This window comes from Pleurodeles waltl, chromosome 8 (assembly GCF_031143425.1).
Source record: "Pleurodeles waltl isolate 20211129_DDA chromosome 8, aPleWal1.hap1.20221129, whole genome shotgun sequence".
NCBI lineage: Eukaryota > Metazoa > Chordata > Amphibia > Caudata > Salamandridae > Pleurodeles > Pleurodeles waltl.
Genome location: NC_090447.1, coordinates 334,861,033 through 334,887,756, shown reverse-complemented (window position 1 = coordinate 334,887,756; position 26,724 = coordinate 334,861,033). Strand labels below are relative to the sequence as shown.

Below are 26,724 nucleotides of genomic sequence, written 5' to 3'. Positions count from 1 at the left end.
AAACCCTTAGAATCTTCCACTCACAGGATAAATACATTGAATTTGTTTTAAAATATACTTGGTTTTCTAGAAAATGTGCAGATATTATGGACCACGCTGTACCTGCATATTAAGTGACTAATATCAATCAACTAGTTCCATAGTAGATACATTTTAAATTTGTAATGCTCTAACTGCTTTACAGTTAATACATACATGCTGCTAGTATATTGGACTGTCAGCAAAATTGCCAAACGTCCCTTTCCTTATCCCTTTAAAGACAGAGTAGTAAATGTTCTAAATACTATATAATCATCCATTTCAGATTCCTCAACTAACTAACCCTTTGGCACACAATGATCACTGAATCATGTAAAGTCACTTCTTAGTAACTAAGGGCACATTTATCAAAGTAATGATTTGCATTTCCTAAATAGCGAATATTAAGAAATCGCTATTTGAGAAATGCAAAATGGTATGTAAGAAAATAGCGAATCTCTAATAGCGATTTCTTAAACTTCACAATCGCAATTAGGGAATTGCTATTAGGGAATGGGACTCCATTCATCCCTATGACCCTGAAGGCCCATAGGTGCGAATGGTTTTGCATTTCCTAACTTGCGAATTCCTTTTAGGAATTCTCAAATTGGGTAATGCAAATCCAAGGGTGCTGGTGGCCTAAGGCCCCCTTTGATTCACCCCACCAAAAACACTGTACACATGTAAAGCGCACATATGCCCTAGGGGCATGTGGGTGCTACATGGCACTTTTAAAAATGCATTTTGAGTCATTTTTAAAATTGCACATGATTACCACCAATTTGGATTTGGTGGTAATTGCATTTACTAAATGCTCGGTTTGCATTTAGGAAATGCATGATACTTGTGCATAGGAAAACGCAAATAGGAATTCCCTATTTGCGAATTCCTATTTAGGGAATTGCAATTTGCGATTCCCTATTTGGAGTCGCAATTTCAGGGAATTGTTAAAAATTACAATTCCCTAAAATTGCACTGCAATGCCTTTCATACATTGTGAAAGGCGATTTTGCATTTGCAAATGGTGAAATCTTGCGATTCACACTGTTTGCGAATGCAGAATATCTTGATACATCTGGCCCTAAAATCTATGTCAATTTGACAATTCCGAGTTATATTAGACAAGGATTCATAAGTATTGATATGTTAAAGGAGCTTTCATAGTGGAACACAGGGCATCTGTTGCCATCACAAATTATCAACTTTGCCATCAGTCACACCAGCAACAGGATTAGTGAAACATTTGATTACCACAGAGGTTTCACCGTAATCATTGCCTTGGCATCATGCAAAAAACGTAAATCAGCAGGGGGAAATAGTGGGTGAAATAGTTTACAAGGGGTAACAGTTGATTGGATTGGCAAGTTGTGAAATGGTGCTGGAAATACACAACTCCCAAATGATACAACTGGCATCAGCACATTACTAGGCCATTGAGCACTCATGTAAAGTTGTAAAAGATGCCAGAGTCAGATCATATGAACCTAATGTTCTCTTATGTATCTAACTTGGAAAATGTGTGAGTGACCTTTTTTTGTGGCACAAAACTGCTGCTCAGAAATGCTACTGCCAGACCTAAAGCTTAATAACAAAGGTGTGTAAGAAGAAGGAGAGTCCAGAAGAAATTATCTGCTTTGGAAAGGTTGACCACAATAGGTAGTCAAGACAAATAGCTGGGAAATAGCTATAAACAAGAAGTAACTGTAACTTCTTATAAAACTTCCTAAATTCACATTAAACGCTAAGCCAGAATTTACACCATTTATTACATTACTGTCACCTTTGAGGTACAGTGAGAGGTTCTTAAAGTCTCTCCCAAACTGTAAAGATACTCTAAAGGACACAGCATGACATCACTGTATCCAAACAGCTTCAGTTAACCTCATTGAGTGAAGTAAGCATTCTCCAGGTATTTCCTTATCCACTATGAAGAATTAATTTGCAGAAGTGGGCATTCTAAAAGATCATAACAAACACAATTTCTTCACCAGTAATTCTAGCTAAGCTAAATATCCCTAACCTTCACTTACTGAATCGTGGGGTCTGTATTTTCTAAGAAAAGAGATATTCACAAGAAGGAAACTGGGCAGTTTGAATCCTGTGCTCCTGCAGTCGAAAACTCACTTAACTGGCCCCAAGAAGTTTCTAGGAGCAGCTATAAGGAGCCATGGATTCTAGTTCTACGCATTGCTGCTACTTTTTCTTTTCCAAGTGTTGGTGCCGCAGCTTAATTTCAAGCCTTTGAATCTTAATGGGAAGAGGGAGCACAAGTTGCTTGCTTGACAATGACTTTGCTATTTACAGTGTCAACGTCTTCATGTCTTCCGCACTGCTCTAGCACAACAATCCAGGAGACGAAGCTGGTGAGATCTGGCTACCAACATGTTGGAAGACTGAAGCACCCAAGAAGTGTAAAAGTAATGATGAGTCTTCAAGAGATGGGAATGATTGATAGGTGGCAAATGGGGGGTGGCATGAGGAAATCCACGCATAATAGAGCTAAGAAGTCTAAGTTTGCCCTACCCTTTGCTTACAAGCATTTGATGGCCCAACGACTATATCATTATTAATTCTTTAAAGCAGAAGGAGAATTCTCAGCAATGGAATGGTTGAAAATTACACAGATCCAATGATCAGTAAATCAGCTAACTAAGATGATGTAATAAATATAATTACATTAGGGTTTGAATATGTGGATCTGGGACTAATGGCTGAATCTTGAGGGTGACCAATAGGGCTAGAAGCTAGTAACAGAAATTGTATCCTTTTCAAACCTGTTTTCGTGATACCTTTGTATTAAAGCCTGTATTGGGCTAAAACTAATCTCATCTTCACCCCTGAGAGTATGGACGGTTGTAAGGCATTTTTACTTCTTAAAGCTTTGGTTCTACATGTTTCAGTTAAGAACTGATGAATCAAGCTAGATAACAGTAAAATCTTTGGATTTAAGTGCAGATTGATAAAAAACTCAGAATCAGTCAAAACTGAAGATGTATTTATGTGAGAATAATCCCTCTATATTGTATTATTAGTAGATCCCACCCCTGTAAATGGTAAATCTTGGGATACATGCCCCGTGTTGGACCCCACTAGTACATTTACATTTATTTTTAAGAAGGTAGACACAAAACTGTTCTCATTTTGGAGAGCTGATGTAGATATTCTACAGTGGCAGAGTAACTTTTTAGTACCCTTAGAATACAAGGAGGGCTATCGTCCAGTGACTAGTCTGGCACCTGCGTTTGTTGCCTAACAGTTTTACAGTGGAAGAAAGAGTGTTTTTTTCTAGCTGACATCATATAGGATATTGAAAACTCTACATTGTTAGATCGAGGGACACTGCTTTTAGATGTTGGCATAAATCCATGATATGAGTCTCATGAAATGAGAGACACATACTTCTTTAAGAACAGCATATTTTCTATTTATAACAAAGAATGGTCAGGCGTCAGTTGCCCTTGGTGTCAGCATCATACAGCTTCCCCCCTTAAGAATGGAGTAAAGTGCAGTCAGATTTTAACTTTTGTGATGTCATCATATTTTTATCATGGTGACCCTGTGGAATTCTCTAACAACTTCTACCTCAGTGTTTGTTGTAATGGAGAAGTAGGCATAGAAAGTGAATAAATGATTGTTACATTGTATCTTTTAAAGTACTAAGGAGTTAAAATGGGGCATTGTTGACAAACTCTGTAGGGCAAATATTTTAGTACAGTCCTGTGTGGCTGACATGACCTATGGGAGAAAAAAATCAGATATTGTCCTTCTGTCAAGCCAACAGACATAAACTATACTTGAGTTGTTAAAAAGAGAAGAATGACAACTGGAAACAGCTGACTATTCCCAACTGATGAGCCCCTACAGGGGCAAAATTAGTCTTCGGTTACTTTTGTTCCGGTTCAGGGTAGACCGGGCCTGTCACTTGGGCTGGACTGTTCCTATTGGAGCAGGGTAGGGTCAAGACTGATTTGCATATGGCTGGGTCCAAACTGAGGGGCATGATTTGAAAAGTTATGATGGACTGGGATGCTGGAATAAGATGCGGCTGAAATTAATTCAAGCATTCCATCCATCACTTTTTTGTCTTCATTTTGAAGGGAGAATGTTTAAACTCTTCAGGCCACCAAATAAAGTACCAAGTTGAATGGTTCCCAAAGACCAGAATTACATGTTTTAAATAATGTCATCTTAGAGAATTGCAGTTCATCCAGTTGGCTCTGGAGGTCATCCATTGTTTAGATTGAATGTGTACAGTATCCATCTCAAATAAAAGAATATGCATGAAGTCATTAGCATAAGATATGTAGAAGTAACCAAAGGAGCAAATCAAGGATACTGATGGAGTGGCCTAAAGGTTGAGAAAATTGTAGTTTTAACATGAATAGGCATCAACAGCAAAACTAGTTTCTTAATTTAGGTTCTCATTAAAGGCTTTTTGGTAGACTTGTGTTAGAAGCTCGAGTTTCTACCAAATTAGTATTACATGTGGTAATTTCATATCCAGTGATCCCATATAATGATGTACCAATAATTTCAGGTGCTCTAGTACTGCATCGGTTTTACCGAAGACCAGTGTTGTGGTGCCTTCTTGGGCTCTCGTTGATTCTCAATTTTTAGCTTCACTTACAATTTACTTTTTACATGTTTTAGCTGACATTGCTTTTAGCAGTAACATTTCACACACTTAGGCTTGCATGATTGTATTCCAAGAATATATTGTAAATGTTGCTTGTTTTAGTTAGCTTTTGTCGACATATAATCAGTACATTCTGTTTAAGGCTAGGAACACAGTACAAGATATCCTAATGCTTGCATTGCCTGTTTGAAGAGACCTTCTGACATCTAGGCACATCATTGCATGAGAGCTGTGTCTCACATCGTATGGATTTGATTATATAAACCTTGGACTGACCCAAAGGGTCAGAGGAGCACTCCCTCACCACCATCCTGGGATGAATGCTACATTCGACATGCAGCTCTGTAGGTGCTGATCTTCCAGTTTGCAGACAAGGATTGCCATCTACACTACAAGTCAGTTTCCTGGTTCAGTTCTCCAGGTATGGGGAGTCAGGCTAACATCTTGGATCGGGCAAAGGCAGAGGGTTTATCCACTATGCTGTCAGTGTAGGGTTAGTGCTAGGTAGGGATATCTAGAAATCATTTGCCATGGTTCGACTGTTTATTCCTTTCACCAAATTCATAATGCTGGTAATGTTGCTTTGTTTCATCTGCCTAATTATAGCAGCTCACACACTCTATCCAAGACTATGATTTTTTCAGTACTTGAAAACGTATGTCATATTTATTTGTGTTTAACTTGGGCATGCATGAGGAAGACAATGAAAGGATAAGATCTGTTTTCACAGTTTCCTTGGGAGTCAGAGTGTCATGTTTAGGTTGCCATAATCACTTTCTACCCAGGTAAAGTTAGGGGTTTGGGGGAGGCACTATGAGCTAGCTATCAATTGGAAAGATCACTAGGGGTTTCCCAACAGCGAAATGATGCTGGAACAGGACAGGGAAGGCACAGCAAAACAATCAAAAAACAACCCACCTCCAGTTAAACGCTCACATAAGGAGAGTCATAAGATACAACTACCTTCACAATTAAATTGATGTGATGTAGTACACCTCTTGATACTTATGTTTAGTCAAGATTACTTAAACATTTTTCAACATGATTTTAGACATATAGCCAATTGTAATGTCCCAAACCCCCCCCCAAAAAAACAAGTTAAAAAGACACACTTGCAACCTCAAAACATACCATCCACAACCGATATATCATACTCAACAAGAACCCATAAAAACATAGATATATTCAGTCTTATACAGAACACACTTTTTTATACAGAACACACCATCAAATTGGTATAGTTTTGATGTAGATGCTAACAAGACCAGTACTTAATATCAAATTACATAGTTAAATTCACAACATTGAGAATTCAGATTTGACAGGTACTTGAATATATTGTGTTACATAAGTCAACATAAATTAAACAAAACTCCCTAAATACAGCCAAGAAATTGTGTGGTAACTGTACGACTGAAATGTAAGTGCAGACGTACGTTTGGGTGTCTAGTGATCAGACGACCACATACCTTCTTCAGGGTACACGAAGATGCTTACGATGAAGGTTAAACTTCCATGTCACAGGAATCAGAGGGCCTCCCACAACAGATATCTCAGGACCCATATAGTCAAATATGATATGTAAGGCCATGGTATCCACCAAACCGCTAGAGGCTCCTCCTCCTTGCATAGTAGTACGGTTAGAAAGGGTAACCCCAAGGATGACACAGGGTCCTGCGGGAAAAGGTAAGAAACCCTTGTATAACAGTCTTCAGGATAATCATTCTTGGTGAAGCGGCACAGGTCCCGGTCGCACTCGTACCGGGATTTCTCATGTGGAGAAAATAAGCCAGGAATTGGGCTGACAGTCTATGAAGGTGTGGACAGATTCGCTTCCCACATTCTTAAATTCGGTCGTCCTAATACGCAGTCCCATTATTTTGGTAGGAACTGTACAACACCAGTAATGTAGGTCTAAGAGTGAAACACTTTCTTTCTGCACTGTTTGCAATCTATTTAAGTCTGGAGGGTATATACTTCTTTGCAAAGATTGGTGCAGGTTCTAAAGTCAAAACACAAAAACACCTTCATCAGTCCATCACCTTCTTAAGTACATCAATCAATATGTGAAAGATGACCTGTTAACTTTGCAATTACACTGCATTTCATAGGCAAAGTTCCTAGTAACTCTTGAGTCGTTTCAGCTAGCGGTATTTGTTTTTTAGGATTTGCAGATTTTGTAGCCAATAATTTATTGTGTGCCCGATGCAGCAAAATAATAAATTCCTTATGTCTGCAAATACAAAATTCCAGAAAGAACTTTTTTATTTTCCAAAATCATTCCTTTAACATCACTGCCCTCAGACGCTGCTGCCACAATTGTCAAAGGGGAGTGGGTGAAGGTTTGGACGGGGCTGGGAGGGGGGTGACAATGAAATAAACTCTAAAAAAAAAAAAAAAAAAAGTACCTGTCTCAACACTGACGGCCATCTCACTCCTCTTCTCTCCTGATAGTGTCTTCGCCATTACGCAGGAGTCGCCCCTGACTGCCCTAATGTATGATCTGCGGATTTCTATGGCGTGAGCCATCAGAGGTCTAATGGCAGATTTTTTTGCAGAAAATATGTATTTTTATCAGTCGTATTTGTTATCCTTTAACATGCAATTGATGTATAAAATATCAAAATGATTTTATGAAATAGAGGAATTCAATGACAGTTTTGGCAGTTCTTAATTGATTTATTTGTCTGAACCCACTTATTAAAGAACAATCTTAGCAAATGTCAGTGCTTGTTTTCCTAAGCATGAGAGCGAAAAATATGAAAGAAATCGGACTCTCACTGCGAAGGAAATCGTTGATCACTGCCATTTACCCTAAAAACGAATATACTATTTGTGTCTGTTTAATTTATTCTTCAATCCAAATGGGATCTCTGTTTCCTTTTTGGACCTAATCCTTTTTTGTGTATCCTGACTAGTGTAATACATCTTGTAATCCACTCTCAGCACTATGTATGTGTGCCTTCTAATTTGAGAGACATACGGAGGAAGCACCATATTTAGTATCTAGGTACCCCGGTGCCCATTCTCACCTATTTTCCACTACTTTAATTCTGAGCTCATCCTTGTCTGCAATTAGACTTGGTGCAAGGCATGAGAGTGTAAGCATCTGTCCAGACAGTGACCTTCATGGGCTCATGAAGTTCAGTTATCAAGTTAATATTTGTTTGAAATTGTTTTTATCAAACAAAAATGAGACAATGGAATCAATTTTATTATTTATATCTGTCTTGCTGCAAATGATCAGTAAGGATAGTAAACCTATGTGTGTGATGTGTTTGTATATTTGAGGCATGCGTAAAAGAGGAAACCTAACAAAATGGCAATGGAGCGCTGTATAGGGTCGAAGGCAGAGACTCAGTCGGAGTGAATGTAGGCAGCAGGTTCGGGCTTCTGAACACCAAACAGATTTATCAGTTTCTGTAGAACAGTATTTATGTAGATTTGGAGCCAATGAGAACGCATCATTTCCATCCTTCCAAAAGTCCTGATTACCTGCACCCTCTCCTGTTGTAGCAGCCTGTCCTAGCACCACCGCAAATTTTGGTAATAAAGCAGGCCCTGATTTCATAGGGCCCTGCGCCAGAGTAAAGTGGAAAGGTAGGGTTTGCGTCATTTTGTGTCAGGAGGGAGTTACTGGGGTGTTACTTGGGCGAATCAGCACAAACGCCCATAGGTTTTGACGCACAGCCCTATTAACATAACCAGACCACACATTGTTTCAAAAACTACACCTCATATAAGCAGGTGTTAACAAGGAAAAAATGATTTCATTTCTCAAAAAACACTCATGCATTGCATGTGTGAAGTTCACAGCACACATCCAGTGTGTCGGATTCTCCATAATCGTGACATAGGAAGTTTTACTCAAAGGGTATGCTTCTAGTACAGATACTATGCTAGACAGCACACACTTTTTCCTCCTTGAGGCGGTGTGTCACACAAGGCAGTTTTTAGAGTTCCAGCACAGGGATGACAGTAGTAGGCAAATCTGAATAGATTTAGCTTTGTGCTGTGTTTTCCCCGTTGCAAAACGCACCGCAGCAAGTGACCTCTGAGATGGACATACTTTTATGTTTTTGATCTGAATAGATTTTATTCGTGTTGAATTGATTATATAACTGTTTACCTTGTGTAAGTGGCCACATTATGCTGCATCAATAAGTACCCGCTCAGTTGAATTTGGTATTTAGTAGTTATATTAAAAGGTCATCCAATTTAGTAGCTGACTTTTATCGAACGGCTTGTCATTGATTAGCAGATGTAATTTCATTACAGATGCAGGCTAGTTAAAGGTGATTTCAAAAGGATTAAAACATCAGTGTTTTATTGTCTTTTTAGCTGTCTGGTTTTATTAGTCTCTGACTTTCGCCTTCTGTACTTTAATCAATGTATAGATGTTGTAACACTTTTGTCTGTGTTACATTATTGTTCCCTGGTGCAGCTCGCCTTCGTTTGTATGTATGCCTGTGCCGAACAAAGTGCAAACCTAGTTGAAAAGCTGTGCAAGTGGGAAAGTTCACACTGCTCTGTGAGGTGATAGAAAATCGAGTGTGTGTGTGGTGGGGGGATTATCCAAGAAGGAAATAGGCAGGAACAAAGCAATGGTGGGGATAGGGTAGAATTAGCATAATGAATTATGAAGCAGAGGCATGACCTTTGGCTTTAGTTTCCAGGAACTAATTTGTGCTTTTATGGTTAAAACATGCTGATACAATTTACCTTCATATCCTTTACAAGCAGACCTACCTTCCAGTCCATAAATACCTTAACCCTTGATATTAGAAGGGTAGGGCCCCTGCTTATTTACGTAGAGGCTCATAAAGTAAGATCCTAAGCTAATCTATTCGATGGTTAATTTTCCAGTGGCATCAGGTATACGTTTCCAGATAATGATGTTTTTTGTCATTCAGTACGATACCGACCTGAGCAAAGGAGCTCTTCTGTAGCAGTGTGTCTTGAATCGATGCAAATATCATACATTATGATTCATCCTTACTTAATTTTTTCAGTGCTATGTACTCAAGAACATTACTTGATAGTGATACTAGTTTACGGTATTTCTGCATGAAATTTGGTGCGAGTCACTAGTGCTGTTCCACAAACAAGTTCTGTCACTACAGGATACTGAAGTTCATTTCCTAACAGAATTTACTCTTCAGTTCCAGGTGTTGATTACACCTCAAGGCAAGGGTTCCTCCTACCATTCCACTAATGGTTCCACCTTTGGATGGCAGGCAGCAAGCTTTTAATTCTAGTAGTGTCTTTGTTTTTCGTCAAAAAGAGTTTTTATTACAATTTTTACTCACAGTCAGGAACATATTCCTATTCTGTGTAAACATCAGCCCTTACATTAAATTGATAGAAAAGGATGCTGATAAAATGTAGATACTCAGTAGATCATGGAGCGTCACCTGACTCTAGAATCTCTACTCTAGCCCCATCACTATAGTATTCAGCTGCCTTTCCTGAAATGAAAGCATCACTGGTAGGTCATCTCAACGTGCATGACCTTTTAAATGGCTGTCTGCTGGTCCCTGCACTCAGTTCCCTTTAGTGGTGTGGGAAAGACAATGCAGTGGTGTAACAAAACTTGAGGCCCCCCCGCTTCTGCCCCGCAAAATACACAGAGGTCCCCTCCCCCCATGCTCCGGGCCCAGTCAGCAGCACTTAGCTCATGCACAGTGCCGGAGGGGGGCCCGTGGAGCTTGGGGCCCCCCATCTGCGCTGCGGGGGCTGTTGTTATGCCACTGAGACACTGATGTCTCAGTGACATTCTCACTCTTTGTCAGTGGTTACCCTGTTGTTCCGTGGCCTATTAATAAGGCGGAGGAGCCACATGTTTGGCAGGGAAGGTGAACCACAAATTTATTTGTGTTCACTTAGTCTGTCATTCTCTAAATGACCCCCTTAGTCCATTAACACGGTCAAGATTGGAGAGTACTGTTGCGATGGTAGACTTGGGAAACCTAAGGTCTGGGAAAATTCATGGAGGTCCTCTCATCATTTGGAAGCATCTTTTGGCCACTTGGTTAATGTGTGGTACAATGGGTAGGTTGCATTCCATGATCACTCCTCAGCTCCTGACTTGGATGAGTGTGGTGGAGATGGTCTGAGTTCCTGAGACCAGTTGTTGCACATACAAACCTGGCTTAGCAAGTAAAGGAAAATAAAATAGGTTTAACAGATGGCACCAAATGTCTGAGAGTGAAAAACGGTCACAGCAGGAAAACTAAAGTGAAATATGTGTACTTATGTATGAGCTACTACTTGCATAGCTAGGGCCCAAGATCGATGTTCTGATCCATAATACCTTCAGTTGGTAAAACAGAACTACTTAAGGTATCTTGGGATTGACTATGTCATGAAACTCATGATTTTGTCTGCAGACATAAGGCCAGGAAAAGGAAGAACACCTTTTTTAACTTGTCCAAGTTGACGTGTAGCAACATTAAAACTGGGTGATTTTCATAGTTCTTGTGAGGGCTAGAAATACTGTCCTGATATTAAATATCTTTTAAATGGCCTATGAGTCAAGGCTGTAATTTCAGAGAACCTTTCAAATGAAGATTTCTTGTGGAGATCTATTAATTATTTCTTAGTTCACACTCAGAGAACTCATATCATCTTTCAGCAACATATAACACTTCAGATTTAGACAAACTAAGAGAAGGTATGTCTTGCAAGTTTTCATAGATTCTGAAGTGCCTCATATTAGTTCCTTTGTGCCTAACAGCAATTTATTTATTTTTAATTGTTACAGCACCCAGCAACAGTGTGCTTCCCAGTGCTAGAACTTCATGCTTAATTGAATAGGAAACATACATGATTGTAAACCAGAGTGGCACAACAAAGGTGATATCTATGTAGAGATCCCTCTATGTAATTGTTATATGCAAACTCTGCTGGCCATAATATTTCAACCCAACCAGATTGGGAAATGATGACAGAAATTTTTCAAGTGTCTGATTGTGATGTGCATTCGAATATCTGAATGAGGGTTGCAGATGGATGACAGACATACCTTGAATCCTCAAAGATGTGTGGAAAAAGCACCACACACTGGAACAGATGTGCTGGTTGCTGCCTGTTATACGACATCCAAGGCAGGTTGAGCCATGGCTGAGTGCATGGTGCCACCTTTCAATGCTGGAAATATATTGCTGGGAAAACATATAGTTGGAGTATATTCATAAGGTTAAGAGCCTGCAGGAAGAAATATGGTCTTATTTACAGTTTGGCCGACAAGGTACTTCCGACAAACACTCTCCCTTTTTGGAGTCAAGGGTTGGGATTCTGACAGTGGAATCTCCACTGGTTCTGCAGGTGGAAACCTTTGACTGACGACCCAACTGATAATGGGCCTTGGGTCGAAGAACCTGAAATCTCTTCAGAGCAGACGTTCTATCATACTTTTTGTCCTCTTTGGGACGACCAGGCAAGGCCTGATGGTCCCGAACAGGAAAACAAATATATAATCCTCACATGCTGTGAAACTCCTGATGTGGAAGTTTGTTTCTGGAAAGCAAAATATTTCCTGTGAGGGACCCTTGAACATACACCTGCACACAAAGCTTCAATGCCTTTAACAAACGTTCCCTGGTGCTGGCTCCTCTGAAGACATAGAGATCTCCGCCTACCTTGTGGAGATCTCTAAATATGGTGAACTGTATTTTCTGCCAGGGTAGTACAGAGGAACAAAGTGCAGTCCATCAAGGGCCGAATGAGTCCATAGCATTCACCATAACTATTGTTACAGAAGGCAAGTAACCTTTTCTTTCAATCTTTTAATTCCTTGCCTCTAATCAAAGATGCACATGTTGCTCTTCATGTGACATTGCACTACTTCTCTGCACAGAAAATAAAATATGCAGAAATGTTGAACTGATTGTGTGGCAGGTAGATCAAAGTAAACTTAAAAGGAAGTGTACAGTCACACACCGCACCCTGTTTTAGTCATGACTAGTATGAGGTGGTGATTGGACTAAACTCCTGGATATGGAATTGCAGAGTTACCAGTAGTGGTCCTCGTCAGAGTCCTGAATGTCTTAAATTTGTAAGTAATGATTCAGAAAAAAGTATCAACTTTGATGTTAGTTTTAATGTGACCCTAAGTTGGCTCCCTTAGCCTTTGGAGAAAATGGAGCTGGAGAGTTATCGCTCTTTTTAATTTTAGAATTGGTGTAAGCAATAGAGAGGTAATGTCATGAGTTTTTCAGTTTGTAGGCAATGGACCCTCCTAGGTTTCCAGCCTTCGAAGCTCATTACTGGGAAAGTGGTGTTCCTATTCAAATTGCCATCCTTATAATTACATCTAGGGCAACAAGTGAGCCAACAGCAGTACACTAAGACCCTCATAACATGTCACCCAGTGGGAGATGTGATAATTATCAAACATGTTGAAATCCAGTAACCTGGGGATCAGAATTTATCAGATGCCATAATTATTAATCGTTACAAGTTCATCCCTCTAAGGCATTAACATGCAGATTTGGTGACTTTCTGCAATAAAATCAGCATGCACAAGTTTCTGCTGGGGATTTTAACCTGGTGCATAATGGCACGTTAGACCTGCAGAAATTTAATTGGAGAATATTGTAGGAGAGGCAGTAATTACTGTAAAACATTTTAATGCAGCCCCCCTCCCAAACAAAGACTTTGCAGGAATCGTAAAATAGCAGGCAGCAGGTAATGAGGGCCTAAATAGAAGTGCTCTGTTCACCACTAAGCCACAACTGGAATAATACTGCTTATGCATACAGCATACAAAAATTAGAGAAACTGGTACTACTAGGTGTAAGTCAATACTTACACTTTTTGACCTCTCAGGAGTCAGAGTTGGTAAAGTGACTTCATAGGCCGATGAGACTGGTAGGGTGCATATCCATGCAATCTTGAAAGGAATCTAGGGCCAGATGTAAGTAGTTTCTGAATTGCGACTCGCAAATTGCGAGTCAGTGAGACTCACAATTTGCGAGTCGCAATTCAGAATGTAGGATGGTGTCCCTGACACCATCTGCGACTCGCAAGGGGGTCGCAAAGGCCCACCTCATTAATATTAATGAGGTGGGTCGCTATTTGTGACCACCTTGAGACTCGCAGCACTCACAGGGATGGTGGCCTGCTGGAGACAGCAGACCACCATGTCTGTGACTGCTTTTAAATAAAGCAGTTTTTTTTTGTAATGCAGCCCGTTTTCCTTAAAGGAAAACGGGCTGCATTACAAAACTAAAAAATGAAACGTTTTGGTTTCATTTTTTCAGAGCAGGCAGTGGCCCATAGGACCACTGCCTGCTCTGAAAAAATGTTTTTAATGCCATGAACATGGGGACCCCTTCCCTTTTGCGAATGGCTAGCACACATTTGAACTGCGATTGTTTTGCAACCACGTTCACGGTCACAAAACAATACAGCATTGCGCTGTGACTCGCAATTAGGAAGGGGGACACCCCTTCCTAATTGATACTCACAGTCCCGTTTTGTGAATCGGTAACCAGGTTACCGAATCGCAAAATGGGGATTGGGCATCGCAATGTACTTTTTGCACGTCGCAAACAGCAAAATTCGCTGTTTGCGACGTGCAAAAAGGTTTGAACATCTGGCCCCTAGTGAGCCCCAGTTATACATTTTGTAATGGTGTCACTGCAATACATGCCTTTTGAACCACCATTGCTGACATTGCCTGTAGTGATCAGACAGCATCAGCTAAGCTGAGCTTGGGAGATGTCCTGCCTTCTATAGACGGCAGCACAGTGTAAAGTTATTTAGCTTTACATTTTCCCAGCTATGAAAAATGCTGAGATACAATTTAAAGGAAGCTCAAATATTTTACCTGCTTCACTTGCCACTTAGTAGAGTAATGTGTTTTCAGAATGGGCTTAGTCAGATCACTACTTCTTTACCAATGCTATGTACACTGAAATGTCGTGTTTTCTTTTTATCTCCTAGGACTATCTGCAGCAAAATTGCTGGATGAGTCCGGACTGAGTGTTGTGGTGCTGGAAGCTCGTGACCGAGTTGGAGGAAGAACTTTCACAATTAGGGTAAGCACTTTTATATTGCTTACTATGGGCTTGATTTAGAGTTTGGCAGAGGAGGTTACTCAGTCACAAACGTGACGGATATCCCATCCGCCATATTGCAATCCCATTATGGTCTATGGATAGCATAAGATGGTGGATGGGATATCGTCATGTTTGTGATGGAGTAACCCGTCCCCCATACTCTAAATCAGGCTCTATGTCACCTACAGTAAAGAAATCAAGTTTACACTTTTGCACCATTGTTAATAACGTGTTACTCTTTTACTCTCTTCGCCTAGTTGTGTTCCCTCTAACATTTTGTCTCTCTCTTCAACAGCAAGGAATGTTAGAGTGAATTTAAACTCCAGCATGTAGCTAGAGATATTTATTCCCACAAATGCCTCTTATGCAAGACCCCTAGTAAAGAACATCAGAAAGATATTGCCATGCCCTTTATTAAAACCTGGTTAACGTATATATATATATACTATATAATTGAATCTTAATTTTAATTTTCATCCTGTTGTATTCATACATGTCTTTTCATATAAAAAGGACAGATCGGGAAGGCATCTCATTTCCATTGGGTCTTGATGAGTCTAAATGTGTGACATATAGTCCTATGTTAATGGATGTCAAGCAACCAGCTGTGCTCTGTGCTAGTTTAGTCAATTATATCTGAGCATTCCAAAGAATGAATAGGAGAGAATGCTACACCGAGAGGAAGTTTGACCTATGAGCACCAAAGTAGGACCAATAAGTCCTAGCATTATCTTAAATTACACTTGACTACAGTTTTGCGATTCACATGAACAATGCCTGTACAAGAGTTTGTCAAGCGAACCTCACATGCATTAAATATTCTAGACCTATGCCAGAGGCACAATTACACAATCATGTGTTGGTTAAATGCATTTCATTTCAGGGCTGTAATCAGATGATATACTGTGATAACAGTAGCACTACTATTACATTAAGTGCCATTGGTGATGTTTACAGTGACAAAAGACCCCATGATGTTTACACAGACAAATGAGTCTAACGGACAAAAGGGCCCACCTCTCTTCCAAATGATCCTTGAGCAGATTAACTAGAGTAGGCTACACCAAGGCATAAACACAAGTAGTCTACTAACACATCTCACTTTAGACTTTAAATAGGTTAACAATATAGTAGTATAATTACAGAGTTAATCAAAGGGGGTGGCACCACTATTACGTCCTTCCTATTCTGAAAACCCTTAAGAGTTTTCCAAAAGACTCTTACTGGAGTTTCCTCTTGTGGTATGCTTCATCGTGCTTCATCATCAAATCCGCTTCCGAAGCACCTAGGGCCTGATTACAAGTTTGGCAGAGGGGATTACTCCATCACAAACGTGACGATATCCCGTCCGCTGTATTACAAGTTCCATTATATACTATGGAACTTGTAAAACAGCTGACAGTATATCCGTCACGTTTGTGAAGGAGTAATCCCCTCCGCCAAACTCGTATTCAGGCCCTTATTGTCCTCGGATGGGCTCAACCCCCAAAACATAGAGGGAGCACTTTTCTGGATAAATATCCTGTACAGGACTTGTGATACTTTTAAAATTACATCTTGTACCCTTGGAAAACGGCATACAGCAAATCATGGTCAACATGTTTAAGCTATCTCAGCACCTACCAGGTCCTATGGCTTTCGTCAGGACCTTGCAAATTGGCAGACCCTGTAAACTAACCGACCTCCACTGGGAAGTAATGACTAATATTCAGAGTTAATACCTATTTAACGGCGTGAAAAGAAATATCATGCATCTCATACACTTATGAACTCCTACACTTCATGCATCTCATACACTTCATGCATCTCATGCACTTATGCACTCCTACATTCCAAAATTTTTGGTGGGTGCCTGTAAGAAATGGGAGAAGAGTAACAAATCGATGAGGAAAGGGTAATAACCTCAAAATATGATTCACACTGTAGTGAATCCTAGTTCGTTTTAATGGGATAACAGGAGTTAGCTTAGCCTCTAGCTTGCAGACTCGTGCTCCCGTCACCTAGTGACTTTTAACCGACTTAGCTTGCTCTGTCTTAGCCCATTTAATTATTTAATTCTTCTAAGATGGCTGTCTTGTTTATAGTTAGGCCACTTGTTATGAGTTACATTATCAGTGTCACCCCGCTAAGGCGTCAAGATCAAGCAACAAAGACAAACAAACAGTAGGTGTTCACACTTAGGGATTTTCCCTCTCTATACTTTCGAGGGATTGTTTATATTAATTGCCGTCCCAAGCATGTCTGTTATCTATTGTTTGGGAACACACCTACGTCAGGGGTCCTTGTAGATCTGTATAAATATATCGCACTTGAGACAGATAATCAGAGGGATTCCGACCAGAGGGCATTGCCACCATCGCTGATATCGATGCTGCACGTCGTCTTGATGCTGACCCAGCCTTCGTGTCCCTGCGAAGTCTGAGATAGAGACCTCATTCCAAGGTAACGAGGGTTGGGGGCTCCTCTCATGGACATGGCATTGGCAGATTAGGTTTAACAAACCCAGCTCTCCTTTAGGTAGGAGGTTAGGCCTTTCACATTAGGGTATTAGGGCATAGTACATCTCATATGTCTTTTCTATGCATTGCAATATGGTGGGGGTCTTTGTAATAGTGACTCTCGTCTTCACAATTCTGTTCCTTGCATTATTCATTATCCTAATCATTGCAGCCCATGCAACTTATCGCAAATTGCAGTTATGTTAAATAAAAACTATTGAAACTTTACTGCATCTTTGTCATTGCCTGTGTTTGTATGAGACATGATATATCTGTGAGAAAAGGGTAATCTCCGTTTAACCACGACACTCCCTGAGATGCCTTATTCTCGAGTCCATGCGTAAAGGCTGCCACAAATCACCTTTTACTATTGTGTTTCTGGTGAGGTGCTGCTAGTGAGCCGGTAAGGTTGGGACAACGGTTGCGACTTGTTGTAGGATAGGCATAGTTGCCTACAAGCAAAAGTACTGTCATCCTTTAACCAGCAGTCTTGCCCAGATCAAGAGTCCAAACTACGACATGGCGACACCAACGATGGTGTTTAGGCACTAATTTATGGATACCCCGACTATCACAGACTCACAGACAACAGGTACCCTAAGTACCATTATACGGAGACGTCCGTGGTCTTAGGGAAAATCTTCCTCAGCCGAAAAGGTAACACCTGATTAAGCTGTAGGTTGTTCGAGCTCGAACTCATAAAAGGACTTTACTCCCCATTTTGGTGTTCCGTTTTACTAAGCAAATATGGCTAACACCATTGACATTCCTGAAAAGGACTAACACAACATTTATTAAATCATGGCCTTACAGATGAGGGCGGGGATGTTACTCTTATAATAGAAGCTAATGAAGCATACCAAACAGAAACATTTTACTGTTGGGTCACATTTCCTGAGGTCGACCAAAGAACACATACGTTCCACACATATGAAATTGCGAGCGTAATTCAACGGTACTAAGCATACCAGTATCATGAAATATCTCTCACATACCAAGAGCATCAGAACTGGTTCGAAGGCGCCCTACCACATGTACTACAAAGAGTGAGGTTAGGTCCATTAAGTAATGACCGACCAACATGGCCTATGTTTGCCACCTACACACCTCACCCAGGCAGACAGAATATGTAAATAGCAGATCTGTGAGATTTATATAATGAATTAGTGACATTATATAGATGATTAGTTCAGTTCGTAATGCGAACATTGAACACAACACCAGCGCGTCCAGCACCGCCAGCACCTGGTGGTTATCAATTGGCTACTGGGATTAATCCACAAACAGTGCATACTATTATGGGTAAAGTGCCTGCGGAACGGGAAAAAATACCATTCTGGGTTGCCCAGAAAACGAATCAGCTGGAAGCTGTGTTTCCCCATACAGGACCACAGGAAAAACATAGACTGCCCACTATGTGCTTGCCCTTTGGGATGGTTCCCTCGGTGGATGACTGTGCCACATGGGGTACAGTCTTTGCTGCCATATATACCACCACACATGGTACCACAACACTTGCCAATATACCGGAAGTGTTAAAACAAATACAAAATGAGCATGGGGCTGCACCAGCCCTGGATTTGGGGATGAAATTAATGCGCAACTTTGACACGGTTTCCTCAATAATACTCAGTAACATTAAAAGGGAAGCGGTAGCACTGGCAATTCGCCAGCGTCTCCGGGAAACTCCACACCAGGAACAAGAGAGACAGCTACTGAAAATAATTTCCGACACCTGTACTAGTATGGGACGAGATAGTTTGGGAGCCAAACCAAAGAAATTGGAGTTACAAGGTACCGCCCAGGGTACAAAGGAAGGTACAAAGCAGGCACAAGAGGGCTCTAAGAAGCATTGGGACAAACAAAAAGATTTCAAAGAAAGAAGAAATAAGAGAGCTGATTCTTCACACCCGGAGAACTCCGAAAGGAGATATAATCTCAGAAATAGGGAGAACATTAAAACTCCAGACAGATATACTGATTCACGTCCCTCTCATTCCTTTCAGGACGCACCGGATAGGCGTAGCGAGCGAGGGGGCCGTCAAGATCGACGTCCTGAATACGTGAAAGAAAAGAAAGACTCGCCACAGTCTACCATTAAAAAAGAAGAAAAGACTCCTCAGCAAAAGCCATAGTTTAAAAAGAAGAAGGTGGCAGCACAGACAGCTAAAAATGCCAGTGTACTTGAGAACGCTGGTGAGGAACAAGACATGGGCAGTGACTCTGTTAGACAGCGCGGCAGAGGTCACGATATGTCGCCAGAGTCTGAAAGATCATCTGGATGCAACAGCAACTAGCGATTACATCGCAGATGAAACAGCGGATGGCCGCGTTCTTCCCCCCGATAGGGTTCATGATTTAAAGATTCAGATAGAGGGAGACATGGAATGCAGTATTAGTGTGATATTTTGGGATGAACTTACTAGTGATATCCTATTGGCCGAAAGAGACTGGCCACCTGAACACGTCCGCAAGGTCCCACATGGGGAAGATGTAATTTTGTCTTCTTTCACCGATCTTGTTCCGGAAGCAGACAAAGAAGCCTATGCTTCTGAATGGGCTTTAGCAAAGGCACCTGCGTTATATCGCAATCATGTAGGTTGGGACAAGGAGCCTCCTTGTCATGTTATTCCCGTTAGGTCTACACCCCAACCGCAGCCACATTATCCTGTTAAACATGAAGCAAAAGCTCTGGTAAGAGAGATCCTTGCCCAACTTGAGTACCATGGAGTGATTGAGCCCTGTACATCTGCAATGAATAACCCGTTATTCCCCGTTGCAAAGCCGGACCATTCATATAGAATAGTCATTGATTATAGACACTTAAATAGTCATACACGCACATATGCTATACAAAATTCACACAGCACGGCACTAATAAACAATATAGTGCGTAAAAAATATAAAACAACATTAGACATTTCTAATGGATTCTTCTGCCAGAATTTAGCACATGAAAGTTGGGACCTGAGTGCATTCTCATTTGGCTCCCAGAAAGGCTTTTGTCGTTTACCTCAAGGCTATAAAAATAGCCCTGGGCTATTTTCAGCCCGTGTAACATCAATATTACATGATATTGATTCTGAGGCGTTATCCTACGTGGATGACATATATCTCACAGACAACGTCCTTGACATTCATCTTACAAGGGTCAATCGGATCATTCTGTGATTTGCAGACCTCGGATTCAAATTCAATTTTAAGAAAAGCAAAATAGCCTTTCTCAGTGTATTATTCCTGGGATATGAGCTATCAAATGAGGGAAAGAGCCTGGCCCCGCACTTTCTAGAAAAATGTGCTCAACTGCACCCTCCTAACACACTTAAGAAACTACAGTCATTACTAGGTTTCTTTAATTTTGGCAAGACATACATTCCAGATTATGCACAACGTATCAAGCCACTTTATGACTTAGTTCAGCCCAATTTTTCTAGCAGACACTGGACAATTGAACACACACGTATCCTTGGGGAAATGCAATAGGACATGCTAGAAGCTAAACACTTGCACACACATGACAATAAAACAAATTTGATCATCAGAATAATTGCTGGTGCCATTGGATTTACTTATGTCACCTTCAATGAGGATGACACGGTACCTATAGTATATAAATCACATTTATACTCCAACGCAGAACAGCGTTTTGCACCTACAAAAAGATTCTGACGGCAGTTCAGATGGCCATCTTAAAAGAGAGGCCACTTGCCCAGGGGAAAGGTATTATTGTTGTCTCCCCTGTGCCGGCCTTAGAGGCTGTCACCAAAGCAAGCGTTCCTAACGCTGAAGCATTACATCCACATTGGATTCAATGGGCAACGTCTCTGACCACCACTGATATTGATTAAATTTTTGATCCAAAACTTCAGACACAAGAGTTTCTCCAGTACAAACAAGAGTACCCCGCTCCTCTAAATATTTTGCCACTAGACAGATACCATACTGTCATATACACTGACGGTTCAGCACAACCGGCTGTGGGTACTAAACATCAATACTCCACAGCTTGCGCAGCCGTGAGTGGAGTGATGGAAGATGGAGTTTTCCACCCTCACTATACCTACACGCAGACCTTAAGGGACTGCACAGCCCAGTTGGCTGAGCTTAAAGCTCTTATTCTAGCGCTCGAACATACTGAGCCAGGATGCCAGACTTTAATAGTCTGTGACTCTTATTACTGCGTACAGTCATACAATGACTATCTCAATCATTGGAAACTGAACAGGTTTAGAGATTCTAAAGGGAACACCATTAAACACAAAATACTGTGGGGGAGGGTGGCTGATCTTAAGGATGAGTTGCCGTGTGTCCATGTAGTCCATACATTGGGACACCAACGTGTAGGGGTACACGTTACCGGTAATACATTGGCTGATGAAGCAGCCAAAGCAGCAGTAGCTACGGCTTCTGTGGCTGCAGTGACTCGTTCTCAGACGAGATTGGATAATGAAATATTGACTGCCGTTAAAGCTTCAGCTGCAGGCAAGCCCCTTCCGAAAGGATACCCTACACGCTATACTTACCATATCAGTGCGCAGAATGTTGCCTACTCAACAATTCCTGGGGTTGGAGATCGAGTGACCCCCAATGAAGACCAGAGATTAGATCTAATTAAAGCAGCGCATGAGGGTGTTGCTTCTGCACATGCTGGTTTATCGGCCACGATAACACTCCTAAAGAAACGCTTCGTGTGGCCTGGTCTATGCAGATGAACAAAGCAGTATGTCCTTTGCTGTGACATATGCCAGCAGATCAAGGGCTCTAATATCAAACGCCCACCGCAGACCTCCCTCTTAGTGTCCAATAAGCCACTGCAGTGTGTGTACCTAGACCATTGTGGTCCCTTAGAGCCTGATGGTGCATACAAATACATTTTAGTCGCTGTAGATTCTTGTTCTAGATTCCTGTGGGTATGGCCACAACGGTCGGCTGACGCCCAGACTGTTATAAAACACTTGCTGATCTTTATCGGTACGTATGCAGGTGCGGCATTCCATTCGGACCAGGGCCCTGCATTTGCCTCAGAATCGTGATCTAAAGCAGTCCTTAACAGCTTGAGTATTAGGTTCAGGCCGCATTTGGTTACATCACCTATATGGGGTCCAGAGAGCACTGAATAATCTGCCAAGACGGTCCTTGGGGGGACGCACTCCATATGAGTTTCTCTTTGGGATACCTATGTATGTCCCAGATTGTGATGCCCCTGGTATGGTGGCAGCAGAAACACCATTTGACATAAATGAACGTCTCACTGTTTTACAGGAGCTTCAGCAATTTCGTAATGATAAATCATCTGCAAGTGCTGCCACTTTAGGAATAAGGGATTTAGTGAAAACTTCGACTGGCTGGATTCCTAAAGTTGGGGATCTGGTTCGTGAGAAGATCGCAGTGAAGAAGGAGTTCGGTCCATCATATAGAGCACCTGTACCGGTCTTGGGAATTCAAGGCACCAGGACTGTCATCTTACCACCACTGTCTGGTTCTAAAACGAACAGATTAATCTCCATTGATGACATCAAACTACACCATGTGGCCAATCCTTCACAGTAGACCAAGAGGTCCCTTGGGTGGTTCCCGATCCCCTCTCACTACCTAACAGGACATACATCTACATAGTAGGATGCACATCACTACTACAGACTATGCAAAAATGTCAAATGCTGTTCCAGACACCTCCTTGACCATAGGGAGGGCGGTTCAAGATCTAGCTGTTTTTTACACAAACACATCACAGACTAACGATACTGTCTACCAAGAGCCCCCAGGTGATGTGGACCAAAATACAGATGGTGCACCGGCTCCCGTGTTTGCAGAGACTGCTTCTGGCTATTTCATTGACATTGATGATTTTTATTCAGATTCATCCACTACTGTGATTGACAATGTTTCAAAAAGAAGTCAGCTGTATCAGTGGCTTAAAAAGAACTATTTGAAATACCCATGGAACTACTTGGTGTTCAGTTTGACATTTTTTGTATTATTTTATGGATTGGTTTTGTGACTGTTTTCTTTTTGCTTATAAATGGTCACTATATTCCTGATCGCTCCTCGGTGGAGCCTGTTGATGAAGTTTTAACTCCATATCATTCTTCACATAAGATCCGAAGAGACTTGTCCCCTGTGAATGTTACAGCAATACCAATTTCTGTCGGGATTGTGTGGGACAAAGTTCCATTCGATATATACGGGCCTACTGAAATTATTCAAATACCATACGTGTTCAAAATTTCAATGACTGATGTAATTACACCTGATGTTGTCTCTCATGATTGGGATGTCCAAACAGTTGATTCCATGCTAACTGAAATGAAGGACTATTCCGCTTTTGAAAGTGATGATGTTCATGAAAATACAATGAATTATGGGGAAATGTTCTGCTATAACAATTAGGGACATTACTACCTACACTGTGCCACTAGATACAGGCCAGTATTAAACTACACACAGTGGGAACACTGTTCTACACCACCGGTGGGGAGCCCAAAGTACTATAGTGATAAATGTACATACTTTTCTGGGCATGGCACAAGAAAAGCAGAGTTGTATTATTTTAAAATACCTCCGGCACAAATTAGGAAAATTTTGCTAACTGATACAAAACTGATTTATTCAGATCCCTTTGTTTCCCGGCTCGCAGTTGAAGGTTACGAATACTGGAAGAGCACTATTGATTTGAAAAGTGTATGGGGAACACAAGATTGGCAGATACAGGGTAGGGAGGCTTTATTTCGAGCATGCCTGATTCCTGTGCAAATGATTTTCTAAAATGACACTGTTTAGCAGACATCCTGTCTGGGGTTAGCAAAAATTAAAGACTTGAACATGCCCAGTATCCCCACTCCGGCAAAGTTTAAAGATTGGCAATACTTCCTTAATATCACCGAGGACAAGCTAGATGCAATGGTCAAGGCTGGTACCTACAATTCTTCACTTTCCAGTCCCGGCGGGTGGTTAACATGGCCCACTGACACTAATGAGTGTCAAGTGCGTTTTTTGAACTCTTCAGGGTTTTTTTCAATTAACAGGCCAGACCCTCGCTTTATATCGGGTCAACAACTAGGTATAGTTACGACATACAATGTGGGTAAGCTGTGCCATCAATGGGTACAGACCAACACGTTAGCCACAGTTAAGAAACACCTGAATACTCTTTCTGAAGATGTAGACTTGCAGGATTTTCTGCTGGGTCCTAGGAAACAGGGCTCAAAAAGGTTTTTAAATGCTATGTACAATGAAATTTGACAACTGTCCCAGATTGAGGCTGCTGCACGTTTAAGGCAATTGGTTAGAGAAAATTTAGAAAAGGCATTAGCTGTTGTCGACAACGGCATGAATACACTGTCCAACAGGATTTATTCATTATCAAATATAGTGTCGTCTGCTATTGATATCACTCAGACAGACTTGTCTCGGTTATATCATGGGCAAACACAGCTATGTTCCATCATGCAGCTGGGTTGGACATTACAGACACTGAAAAGTGGCTGCATTCCATGGAAGTATATTAATGGGAGTGAATTCTTCACTGCTTTTAGTTTTTCCAAGGAACAACAGACAATGGCTAAAAGGGAGGCTCGTTTCACCATGCTTCGCTTAGAAAAATTAGATAAGTTGCCCTTCACGGTAGCAGAGAGTCCTTCAACTATCTGTCTCTTACATGGCATCATTAATTTACCTATTTCGACCTTTCGTTTCTCGAGCTGCCTGAAAAATCTTGCAGTGGGAAGGTACGAGCAACTAGGAGCTAGCTATATTAAGGAAGAGTGGGAGTTGCCCTTTGACTATAAATTCCTGAACGGCAAAACAGAGGCCATTCTTAGCAGAAGTGAATGTGAGACTGCTGTTCTTCATTCCATGAAATGCAAGCAGGTGTCTCTTCACGGTCTTTGCAATGCGGGGGTCGCAAATTTGGCCTGTTTACTGAGGGGTACTCCGTCCCTTTGAATCACCTGGTATTTCATGTACTTTCCAATGGAATTTCTGTGGTACTGAACGATCAAATCTGTTGCGGCATGCGACCAGGAATTGCCTACGCAATCTCGGTCTCGAAGGTCGTTACTTGTTGTGGACATGTTTTGTTTCCCCCCACACGAGAGATAAAAGTATCTGACATGTGGCCCCACATAGATACTATTAATGTGAACTATGACAAGCTGAGCAGGCTAAAGGCGCTATTGTTTCAAAAACAGGTCGCCTTGACATCCGCAAAGGAGACGTATGCTCTCCAGTTTCGAGATCATCAGCCGAGATACAATCCCTATTAAATACCAACTTCCCCAAGCACTTTGGAGAACTGGTATCCAGAATATTCAATGCTTCGAGCACCACTGGGATTGTTCATTTCTTTAAGGCTGTCGGGTCTGGTTTCGTGTCGATCTTTCAGACTGTCTTCGGAGTCATCCCGTCAGCCATCCATTTGCTCTTTTCAAGTGTGTTTGGTGGCTTTCCAATTATTTTGGCTTTGATTGGCAGACTAATACTGCTATTTCTTCTGATTCGCAGTGGTTGTTTCTTTCCAGCAATTCAGAGCAATGGAGCCGCTCCCACCAACTCCACTGTGCCGTGAGCGCATGGTTCGGATCTTCGGTGCACCCTTGCTGGTGGAATTGGAGCATACTGCACACTACTGCTCTGTGGATCCGTTTGTCCGCCCAGCACTCGATTTGACATCAGATGATGTTGATTCATTTTTTAGGTCCTTGGTTGGTGACTTCGATGACACTCTTCAAGATCATGCGTACAGCAAATAATTTTATGAATTGACTTGCCATTCCCGATTCAAAATTATGCATTTAAATTAACTTTGCTTTGGCACGCTGTGCTTGTCATGGTTGACATTAACATCTCTGTATGTGTTTTCACGGAATTATTTTTATTATCTTTTTTAACACATTTTAAAGATTTTTTAGCTGATTTTATGCTTTTAGCTTTTTAGTTCAGAGCAATTTTAGCGTTTGGGTTCCTGTACCTTCGTCATACCTGTTACGGCAATGGGGAGGGTGTAGTGAATCCTAGTTCGTTTTAGTGGGATAACAGGAGTTAGCTTAGCCTCTGGCTTGCAGACTCGTGCCCCCATCACCTAGTGACTTTTAACCTACTTAGCTTGCTCTGTCTTAGCCCATTTAATTATTTAATTCTTCTAAGATGGCTGCCTTGTTTATAGTTAGGCCACTTGTTATGAGTTACATTATCAGTGTCGCTAAGGCGTCAAGATCAAGCAACAAAGACAAACAAACAGTAGCTGTTCACACTTAGGGATTTTCCCTCTCTATACTTTCGAGGGATTGTTTATATTAATTGCCGTCCCAAGCATGTCTGTTATCTATTGTTTGGGAACACACCTACGTCAGGGGTCCTTGTAGATCTGTATAAATATATCGCACTGGAGACAGATAATCAGAGGGATTCCGACCAGAGGGCATCGCCACCATCGCTGATATCGGTGCTGCACGTCGTCTTGACGCTGACCCAGTCTTCGTGTCCCTGCGGAGTCTGAGATAGAGACCTC

General features: G+C 41.3%; 1 protein-coding gene across 1 annotated transcript in view; it reads left to right on the top strand.

Moving 5' to 3' along the window:
* The window catches only part of LOC138249944 (amine oxidase [flavin-containing] A-like), a 468,327-nt gene that overhangs the window by 158,067 nt on the left and 283,536 nt on the right, over positions 1–26,724 (top strand). Inside the window, exon 2 of the mRNA XM_069204200.1 lies at positions 14,603–14,697. Within this exon, the coding sequence (XP_069060301.1) occupies positions 14,603–14,697 (95 nt within the window). The remainder of the gene's footprint in view (positions 1–14,602; positions 14,698–26,724) is intronic.